This window comes from Salvia hispanica, chromosome 3, assembly GCF_023119035.1.
Source record: "Salvia hispanica cultivar TCC Black 2014 chromosome 3, UniMelb_Shisp_WGS_1.0, whole genome shotgun sequence".
Lineage (NCBI taxonomy): Eukaryota > Viridiplantae > Streptophyta > Magnoliopsida > Lamiales > Lamiaceae > Salvia > Salvia hispanica.
Window position 1 is genome coordinate 21,063,115 of NC_062967.1, and position 11,828 is coordinate 21,074,942.

An 11,828-nucleotide genomic window follows, 5' to 3' on the forward strand; every position below is an offset into this window, starting at 1 on the left:
TCTTTTTAGTAATCTTTCTTATTTTTCACTTTAGTTTGTAGTTTAGTTTGTTTATTTTCTATTATTGTACCGTATTTCTTTTATTTGTGTGTTTTTATTATGTTGTACCTCACTTATATATGGATGTGTAATAATTTTTATTATAAATTTGAATTATAAAATAATTTATATAAATTTAATGAGTTTCTTAATATATTTGAATAAATATAAAATTTATATTGACTGAAAGTATATGAAAAAAGAATATGTATTGGGGTTAAATTAGAGTCATTGATGGAAGTAAAAGTTTTAATAAGTTGGGGTTATTTGTATATGTGGATAAAAGAGAAATAAGTATTTTATTCAAAAGTTGATTGACGTTGGGTTGGGTGAGTGGCACCAGTGGGGATAGTCTTAGTGTTACAATGTCACCCTAAACATGATGTCACCCTAATGCTCTCATGTGGTGGTATTTATAGATTAAGCTTGGAAAAAAGTACACTAAATTGATATGGTATATAAATCTTTTAAACAAATTTAAACTAGAGAGTAGATCGATTAATTAATACTTCCTCCGTCTTGGCTAAGATGACACATTCCTTAGTCGGCGCGGGATTTTAGGAGTTATTGGTTAATGTGTTTAATTGGAGAGAGAAAAAGTGGTTGAGTGTATTAATTGGAGAGAGAAAGTTTCCAAAAAAGGAAATATGTCATCTTAGTTGGGACAAACTTTAAAGGAAAACGTGTCATTTTAAATAGGACGGAGGGAGTACTCCTCTTATCACTGCATCATTTTTTGTTTATCAAAAACTTTATCATCTCTCTTATTTTACTCTTATTCATCTCTTATTTTATTCTTTTTTTTTTTTACCTTTACTCTCTTTATAATATTTAAGTAACGCATCAATTTCTTAAATCATGGAGTATTAGATAAACACAATTTTATACTCCATCTATCCGACAAAATTAGTAAAGTAAGAGAGATGAGGAGAATGATATGGTAAAGTAAGAGAGATGAAGAGAATGATAGTTAAAGTAATGTTAGTAGATAGTGGGGACCTACATTATTAAATTGATATAACTTTCCAAAAATGGAATGTACATATTTTTGTGGGACAGACGAAAATAGAAAATGTACATATTTTTATGTGACGGAGGGAGTAACATACCTTGGCCAAGTGGGTATTTCAAATATGTAAATATAAGAATTATCCCAAATGTAATCTATCTATCTATACATATATAAAAGGCGAGTTTTGGGAGGATTTGAATAATTGTTTTATGCAAAGGATGTAAATGCAATAAATAAAAACTATGAAATTCTTTGACTAATTTTTAAAGCACTACGATGAGTAAGTTACAAATCTTAAAGAGGATAAAGAGCATTTAACAAAATTTGTAACCTCTATTCTCTTAATTTTATAATTTATGATGTTTTAATTTCATGATCTCTCGTATCCTAATTTTGTGCCTATGAAAGGCATTGAGTTGTGGATGAATTACACACCAACAAAGACATTCTCCATTCTTCGCAAGCTCTCAACATTTTATTGTATATTTTAGGAACATTGTATTGCTCAATTTTTGGAGTTCCATCAAGTATGATGAAAAAACATTCCGACGTGCATTGCATGTGGGTTAACATTAGTTGTTATTAAGAGCAAATACTTTTTGTGATTGACGATAATGCCAAAATATATTCTTTGTTCATAAATAAAATTTACTCAACATTATTTTTGATTAAAAACAAGACTTTAATATTTTTATCGGTTATTTATAATCAACATTTTACTTAAATATAAATGAGATTTTTCTTTAAAGAAAATAAAGCTGTTTTATTACTAGCAGATGTTAAGATTTTTTCATTTACACAATATTCTACTTAACATGTTTATAAAAGAAAACATGCCTTTTGTTTATTAAAATATGATTTATATATTTTTTTCGTAAATGTGATTTCAGTTACTAAGACTAAACAAAATCTTATTTATTCGATTTTAAAGAATAAACAAATACTCCTATTTAAGTAAAAATATCATCGTTCTCGTTTAATTTTTTTTATATACTAAAGAAAAAAAAATGATAAATACACCTAATTTCTCACCCGATGCCCCTTTCTCGTCATTTCTAAAACCCTAATCCAGCTTAAACCCAGAAATGGCGATGAGGGCTGCGGCGACGGCGGCGCTGTTCGCTAATTCTCAAATTGGAATGGGATCAGGAATGAAGGCTTTGTACTCTACTTTATCCAGATTTCCCTTTAAACTACCCGAGTCTAAGATCGAGAAGCCTCCTCCCGCCGAACCCTCTACCAATCTCTTCGTCTCTGGTATCCATCTCCTCTCTCGCTCGCACACACCCACACACACATAATAGAAAAATTAAATTCTGAAATTCATACATCCTGGGTTGCAATTTCTTCGCTATAGTCAATTTTTGAATGTTTTAAGGGGTAACGATTATTTAGGGCCTGCGTAATCTATATAATACAGCAACTGGCTGTGCTAATCCATGCCTTAATGTTGGTGATCAAGTTAAAATTTCTGACTGAAATGCTAAATATTGCCGTCTCCTGAAATTCTATTTCTGACTTCTGATACACCTACTTATATAGGTATGGATTTATAGGAAGCATATTACTATTTTCTTTGAGCTCAGCATCTTTGCTACTGCTCAATTAATGCTATTTATCTCCTTTGCTTTTGGATACTGATGGCCACTGCAATCCAAACTTCACTATGCTTACAATATTTGAGGTTATACGCAACTGTTTTGTGACCTGTGAGCTTCGCTTTTACAGAAGAAACATTACGGAAGTTCAATAGAGTTTGAAATAGGCTATCCGGCTTTGCACGCCATGCTTGTTGTCTAGCTTCATATCTCCGTGGGTTTCCTTCTGTATTTATCACTCAGTTAAATTATATAGATGTTTGATTTTTAATTAAACGATCTTATGGAACCAATATATCTATGTTAGGTTTTCTGCATACAGAGTTTGGTAGTGTTCTATCTTTTCTCATATTCCAATCGAAGTTACAAAATGCTTGCTTGGCTCAAAACATATACTCCCTCCATTTCCTAAACATAGGAATTTTTGAAACGACTCGAGTTTTAATACAAATTAGTAAAGTAAGAGAGATAGAAAGGAAAAGTGGGATAGTGGGCCGAAATAGAAAGGTTTCTATTTTCAGGAAACGCAGGCAGAAGTACTAAAAAATGTTTTTTGTTTGTTATTAGACTACTAACTACTCCTAATAAGCCTATGTATACGTAGCTGTTAATACTTAATATACACAGGGCATGGCAAGGTGAGTATACCCATGGAAAACCAAAAACTTTTAAACCTGTACATATATGTACTTTGAAATGTATTAAACTCTTGATCAGAGTATCATTAGTCAAATTAGTTATAATCAAGCTAAATAACGCCATCATCATCATCATCATCATCAAATTCTTCTACTTTCCCTCTCCATCATTCTTTAGTTTTTTTAAATTCAAATTCGTGTATGATTTCCAGGGCTTAACAAACGCACTACAAGTGAAGCACTGCATAAAGAATTTGCTAAATTTGGTGAAGTTGTCCAAGGTATGTTTATCAGTTTATCTTTCCCATTCAAAGGTATTTGTAGTAGGTTCTGGATAAGTTTAAAAGAAATTGCTTGATTTCTACCTCTTTGTGCAGCTAAAGTGGTTACTGATCGTGTATCTGGATTCTCTAAGGGTTTTGGTTTTGTGAAATATGCAACCATAGAAGATGCTACATCAGGACTTAAAGCCATGGATGGACAGGTGAATATAGAAACTCTAGATGACTAGTTTACGATAATAAACATTGAATGCTAACTGGATTACTTGCACCGAAAATCAAAATTGCATTATGGCCAGTTTCTTACAAGGAGATTCTTAAGCTTGATCATCAGACAGCGTTTTAGGCATAAAGACTTGCGTATATATGTACATTTCATAGAAGTAGATCAATATATAATGATGAGATTAATGCCGATAAAGTTCATCAAAAACAAGTAAATGAAGGTTAATATTTTACTAAATTTTCTTAGAATGTTTAAGTGGATAACATATGGAGTACTGTATTGAATCAGGGAAATTTTAGTAGTATTAAGTTATAGGTTCGTCAAGACCTTAAATATATGCTAAGATTTCCTAAATATATTATCTTATTTTTTAATTGACTGCTTTCCGAATTTGCATGGCCCCAATTCGGGACCTGACAAATTATCAGTTATATTTAGGTTTTAAATTTGTCAAGTATTATTATATATAGGTTTTAGGGGGATGATAAACAATCAACCCAACTTTGGAGTGATAAAATAATCATCAATTTGGATGATTACCTAACCTGGATTACCTTGTTAATCATGCCTATCACTCAAATTAAACGCAAATAGAGAATCACCAATACAATATGATTTCACACTGTTGTATGTCATTGTAATTAATTGTTTAAAGCATTTGTTCACGATTACATGACTAATTTGTTTTTGCCTGATTGTCATATTTTAGAATGGTGATTCTCTTCTTTTTTTTCTGAAAGAAACTGTAATTGTGGATATTCTTTTGGTGGTTAGAGTATTCTATGTGTATATATATGTGATCTCAAGGCAAATTCTTCATTTTTACTTTTTAAAAGAAGTAACTGAAGTTTTAAATCCTATCACTTGGGTTTTCCAATATGTACATGTTTCACTGATGTGTTAAAACATAATGATATTGTTAAAATTTATGCAGAGCTATTTTGATTGGCAATTGTAGTGTGGTTGAAATGCTTGTTGATTGTTGATACTGTGGCTTGCAGTTTTTGGAAGGTTGGGTCATATTCGTAGAGTATGCAAGACCGAGAAGTCCTTTAACCCCATTGAACAATGCAGCGCCTCAGCGTCAATGGTGAAGAATCGTCTATCAATGAACCATTGATTTATGCAAACAGGGGTGGTGTAATTCATCCAGTTAGTCTCGCTCTCATTTGTGTTTCGAATGCCCAAATCCCGATCAACGTTTTGGAAATTGCGTAAAGATTGTGTTATCAATTGATATTGGTCATAAAAAGTAGTATCAATTTGGCACAGCAGGAGATCTCCCTCCAATTTATTTTAGACATGGTATTTACTGCAAACTTTAAAAGTGGCCATAAATCATACACTAGATGTAATTTTTCAAATTCTGGTATATACTACGAACTTTAAAAGTTGTCATAAATCATACGCTAGATGTAATTTTTCCACAATAGGCCATTCTTCAATTCTAACAAATATACATACAAGACATATTTGATCATATTAGACACACACTATTCAACGTCAAATTCAAGAACTAGGCATGCCGTTTTCGTATATAATTCGAACTAAACCACAAAAATTTCACGATTGGTCACGTAGGATCAAAATCCGCCAAATATTTTTTCATTAATGTCAGGTTTGGAAAATTACACATTCAATATTGGAAAATTCTAAAGATATATTAAAACTCACCCAAAGTTTATGTTTTTAAGACTAACATTCCTATAAGTTATACGCAATCACACATTCCAAAAATGGGTAGCTCTAGAAAATACTAGAAAATTAATTTTGAGAGGCAACAAAGAAACATTATAAATTTATAATGAAATGGAATTGAAGAAAAATGGTGTAGTAATTAATTGGTGAAGTATACAATACAAGGACCATGAATTAAAACATGGACAACGTGTGCAATGAATCAGCCCATTGCAGTGAGACATAGATTTCTCCCATCAATTTCTGAAACGACAGCTGGCATACATCGACTTCGACCGCTGCCATCGCGTACAAGTAACTAATAACAATCAAACAAATGAGATCTTCATTTCTGTTGCAGTTGGTTGGTTGTTGCAGATCATCATCAATTTCTGCGTCTACGTTTCTTCCCAATTTTGTCATCTTCAATGTCGGTATCATTATCTCCATCTACATCGTTTTAAAATTGAAAGAATCAAGGCTAGGATAAATGGTTTACTTTTCTTGTGTAGCATCGAGCGAAAAAGCCAAGATTTTTATATTAAGAGTCAATCCATTATTGACATTTGTTGGTTATTTTTAGCGTCGGACATCATCAGTTGTCTAGTGTCTATAAATAATTAGAGAACTAAGGGGCCGTTTGTTAGCTATGTTTCGCCTAGATAAGAGATTAATCTGGATTTATTTGTGTGTTTGGTAGTTATGTTACCAAACATAGTAGCCCGTGTTTTATTTTCGGCCCACACAAAGCCCACTGAAAATCTTATGTTTTAGTCATATTTGTAACTACCCAAAATCCTATGTTATTTATCATGGAAGCCTAGTTAAGTTAGCAAAATACAATTTTACCCATCTAAATTTCTAACCCATCAATTTTACTTAGTTGTTGTATTGAAGGACGTCATTTTCCTATTAAATCATATTAAGAATTTTGTTGATGTCAATTTGTTGTTCTAATTATATTACTTTGTTATTTTATTTACATTATATTATATTATAATATTCTCATTATATTACTTTATGTTCTCGTTATATTACTTTACATTAAATCGTATTATATTCTCATTATATTACTTTATTTACATTATATTATATTATACTTATAATTACGTAATACTTGAAGGCAATTGCTTTTGTTTTAAACATAACGCTTTAAACTTCAAAAAATTGAACATATAAAATTTGGTACTTGATAAAATATTTTCATATAGAATTTGTCCAAAATAATAATTGAGTATTCATAAAATTTGTCCAAAATTATTAATGCTCACAAAAATAGAATACCAAAATAAATATAAGTTTTTTGATAGATGCTAATTTTTGTAAGGAGTTTAGCTTGAAAAGATGTTAATTTTAAACAAAACGATTTTATAGGAATTATTAGGGCAAAATGATGATAGTTTAGTAATTAACTTAAACTAACGAGGATAATTTTGACAATCATAATTTTAATCCTTACTTGTGACTTATTGTACCAAACACTACAATAAAATAACTCACAATTATCTTAATCTACCAAACACCCAATATATGTAAATTAACTAATCGAAACTATGATTACTATCATAACGGTATCATGTCTAGTCGAAACATGACATAGCTACCAAACGAGCCCTAAAGATATATACGATGGTTGTCTAGTGTCTATAACTAAAAACATACAATAAAAGAGTTGACAGTGTCTGAAAAATGAAAATATCGTTGTTGAAACTGCTATTAATAACACTCTTCTTTTATGACTAAGCATCGTGTTACGATCATCCTCTACATATTATCAGGGAATATCCGTAGGATATTATTCTATTTAATTAATAGTGATTCACCATATCTTTCTCATATTGGTTTAGATATTATTAGATTTGATTTACTCTATTTCTATAGGATATTATTGTATCTCCACATATTATAAATATGTGGAGCATTTGCATACGAGGGAAATGAATGAATGAATGAAATTGTTATTTTCGATATCTTGTGCGTATCAAGAAACTCAATTATTCATCGCTGCCGACGAGATTGATTCTCGCGCTCAGCTCTATCTCCAAAGATCACCGCTGACCTAAGACTTGGGCGCCGGATTAATCAACGGATCTAAACTCTCAACGCTGCCGACGGAGACTCCTCCGCGCCAGCCCTATCGTTTGTCTGCCGACCCTTAAACGAGGGCGCCGGAATTGTGGTGTTCCAGTTGTGAATTAGACCGGAATTCTCACGTTAGGAGCAGGAGGCTCCTAACAACTGGTGCTTTCATCCGTGCTCATCCTCTGTCTTCGTTCTTCCATATCCCCCAAATCAATCATCAATATCAAAAAAAAAAAAAAAAAAATTCTCAGCCGCAATACGTATTCCCTATTTTGCACTTCCATCTTCTTTCATATTCATGGCCACCTTCCGACCCTGCTGGGACCCACCATCTCAGTCCCACCACCAGCGATTGGAGCAGCCGAGACAGGCACCGTGGGACCTGCCAAGATAGAGACGATCGAGGGGAGTCTGGACCTATGACCAGCCTCAGCCACCACATCTCCGAGGGTTGCCTTCTCACCTCGAGAGGCCAAAGCAGGTGCGGCGACAACGATTCAGGGAGCTGCGCCCACTCGATCTAGGACTGCCCTATGGTATGCGTGACCCCGAGCTGTCTTCGTCAAAGGAGAGTCACCCTAGTCACCATAGTAACGGTGTAGTGATGCCTCCGCTAAGGGTCTCGACGCCACAGGACTCCAATATGGCGAAGTTGGAGTATCTATAGACTGCCTTTGACAAATTGGAGTCGCGTATGGACGCGTACGACCGGAGACTTGAGAGGCTTCGGCCACCTGCGCGCCAACCCTCTGCTGGGGATTCCCCGACGCACTGTGCAGCCCGACGACACTCAGCTTATGATCAACCAAGACGCTCTACCTGTTGGGACCGACCAAGAGGAATATCAGCCCACACCCCCCCTCCCCCCGGTACCGGCCATCGTATTCAGCTACATGTTGGGAGTCGTCGGCATATGTTCCACCAATCCCTCTCGGCTACCCACCGCCTCACGACGGAATCCAAGCGTCTCTCGCGTCCTTCTCTCTGTCACGATCCATCTAGCACCTCGCTACCGACTGTTGATGTAATCCCACCAACCATCACCACCACCGTCGTGCAACCTCGACGTAAGTGGAGAGGTGGGCGGATTGCTACACGATGGCCTGCCCCCACTTGCCCCAATCTTGCAGCTATACAACCCACCCAATGTTGCAGATATTAGTGAAGAGGAGGAGACATTACTAGAAGAAAAAGAGGAGGTTGATCCCATTGAGGAAGTGAAGAAGGTCGTCGCATCTCTCGATGCTGCTCGAGTGACATCCCAAGATGTTACTGAGAATTGCTTGGATGAAAATGGAGATTTTCATGATAGTGATGTTGCAAGTATGATTTATCGACAGACATTGCTTGGCATCGATGCACAGTTGATCTTGCTACGAAATTACACGGCGTGTTTGGGAATTCATGGACGTGTTGACAAGCTTCACGTTTTAGCGCTGAATTTTGATGACTGCTTTGGTCCTACCTTGATTATTTTTGATGGAGATGGTGAAGTGACACGCCCAACTGTTCGGTGGGCGTTTGATCCAGGAGGAGATATCTTGCCAAAGCTTCTTCTTTCAACTCTTCGTTGCTTCGTGGTTCCCACCTTGAGGACAATGTGGATTTCAACCGTGGGGGAGTTGTTACGATCATCATCTACATATTTTCAGGGAAAATCCATAGGATATTATTCTATTTAGTTAATAATGATTCACCATATCTTTCTCATATTGGTTTAGATATTATTAGATTTGATTTACTCTATTTCAAGGATATTATTGTATCCCCACATATTATAAATATGTGGAGTATTTGCATATGAGGGAAATGAATGAATGAATGAAATTGTTATTTTCGTTGTCTTGTGCGTATCAAGAAACTCAATTATTCATCGTTGCCAATGAGATATATTCTCGCGCTCAGCTCTATCTCTGAAGATCACTGCCGACCCAAGACTGGGGCGCCGGATTAATCAACGGATCTAAACTCTCAACGTTGCCGACGGAGACTCCTCCGCGCCAGCCCTATCGTTTTTCCGCCGACCCTTAAACGAGGGCGCCAGAATTGTGGTATTCCAGTTGTGAATTAGAACGAAATTCTCGTTAGGAGCAAGAGGTGTTAGAGTTTGTATACTAGAAATCACGTTTCGAGTGATTGAATACTGTAAAACTCTTATTTTATTTTCAAATGAATAAAACAGATTATTTTTATCATAATGTTGTTATGTTTTACATTTAATGGATGTTAATTGCATGTTTAAATGTATACGTTAACTTAACAAAGTCTAAGTCTTTGTTTTAGTAGATCGCTTGTGGGCGGCGTCCATTTTAAGGTAACACGGTCAGTCCTAAACAAAGAAAAAGAAGAATTTCACGACCTAGATGGAATTAGGCTATCAATTGTGAAAGGTTGCAATGTCAGTCCGCATATTTCTAAGCCTTACTGAAATAAGATGACATTGGTGTGGTAAAGCACTGAACGGATCTAACAACAAGACTTGTCTTTGTGCTATCTACTGAAAGGAGAGGTCTTAATCAATGTAGGTTAGCATTTAGCATACGGTATTGATTATGCATTACTTTGACTTATCTAATGGTGCGGACGAATCGCACAACATGCGATCGGAAGAGGGATGTCGAATTGAGTGGGAGTGAGGGAGACGATCAACTGGTCACATGCTGACGAGCGTGGGCTCGTGCACGCCGCTAGCGTGACCACCGATCCCGGAGAGCCTCGCGAAACACACCAAATAGTGGAAGCGTTCATAGCGATCCGACGGTGACATAAAAACGAGCATGGGCTAGTCCATGCCGCCGAAGAGACCGCGACGGAATTCTTGCTCAGCCACGCTAGGCCGCCGATGAAACGATCGGGTGCAAAGCCACCGGAGATCGCGAAGATCCCTAACCCTAAACCCTAACCCTAGTCGTCCCAGCCCTAGCGACGCGGGACCGAGAGGAAAACACAGAATTTGACAATGGACACATAAGATTGAACCCACACAAAACGAAAACAAATATTTTTTAAAAAATTTTTCTTATAAAAACTACTAGCTTTAATTCCATGAAGGAAAACTTCAGCTCTATGAAAGAAAAACAAACTAAACTAGAAAATTAAAAAAAACTAGAAAGCAATCAATATGGAACTTTATAACTCACCCACGCTCTACGGAGCTTATCAAGTATAGCAGCAGAAGATTTTGCAAACACAGAATTTGACAATGGACACATAAGATTGAACCCACACAAATTGTACCTCACATATTTTGGACAACCACTTAGCTTGAACTTGGATTTTTCGATTTTGCCCCAACTTTTCCTCCATGCATGACTTAATTGTGAATTTTCAACAAAATCAAATTTGTCAGCAATAAAAGGAATTAACATTATCGAGATAAAGGGTTTGAAAGAATTAACCACAGTTTTGTTCGTCTCATCTTCTTCGTCTTCATGGGGAGGCATGGTCATGGTGTCAGTACTAGGAAACTGCGATTCTTGGGTGTGACTTTCAGGCGGCGGACGCGAAAGTGGTGCAGACGGCCGCGTGGGCCGTTTCCGATCCGTGTCCGACCGTCTCGGCCGGCGTGAAGTTCCTGCGGACGCGTGCATGCAGCAGACCGCCGAGGTTGATCAACGGGGCGAGGGCTCGCTGGTTTCTTCTAGTGATCCTCTTGCTCATATTTTCGAGTACTTCATTCATCTCTTTGCATTTCTTCTCCATGGACTTCATCGTGTTTTCCATTCTAATTTCTCTCTCTTGTTGTAGATTCTCCTCTCTATGTCTTTCAAGTTCTTGTACTATGAATTCAAGTCCACGGCACCTTTGCTTGGATTCATCATGGTGGTGTATGCCCATGTCGGCTGTCTCCAATATTGAAATGCATCCATTGTTGCGCTCCTTGCTCTCCTCAAGTACCTAAAAAAAATCAAAAGAAAAATAAAATTAAATAATATTACACTCTAAATTAGTATAATCAACCTGTCAACAATATCATCTTAAAAGCAAAAATACCCCTAAAATGGCCAAAAATTTGATGCACTTTTTTTTAATATAAATACCCCAAGTATCGAGTAGGAATAGATAACTAAAGGTCGACGGGATATCAAAAAGGGAATAAAATTTGAATGGCATTATGTACTAACCCCAAATTATCTAGAGAAACAAGAGAATTATAAAACTTTGGAAAGAAAACAATTAAAATCAATCAAACAACCAAATGCAATTAAATCAAAAAGATAAAATGTGAGAGAAAAAAAATTATGGATGTGCCTTCACTTATGGTTATACAAATTC

General features: G+C 35.8%; 1 protein-coding gene across 1 annotated transcript; it reads left to right on the forward strand.

The window, feature by feature from the left end:
• Positions 1 to 2,082: 2,082 nt before the first annotated feature.
• Positions 2,083 to 4,979, forward strand: LOC125212044 (organelle RRM domain-containing protein 2, mitochondrial). The gene is made up of 4 exons (XM_048112071.1): positions 2,083 to 2,308; positions 3,500 to 3,568; positions 3,665 to 3,771; positions 4,796 to 4,979. The coding sequence occupies exons 1-4, from the start codon at positions 2,137 to 2,139 to the stop codon at positions 4,886 to 4,888; spliced, it is 441 nt and encodes a 146-aa protein (XP_047968028.1). The 5' UTR covers positions 2,083 to 2,136; the 3' UTR covers positions 4,889 to 4,979.
• Positions 4,980 to 11,828: the final 6,849 nt, after the last annotated feature.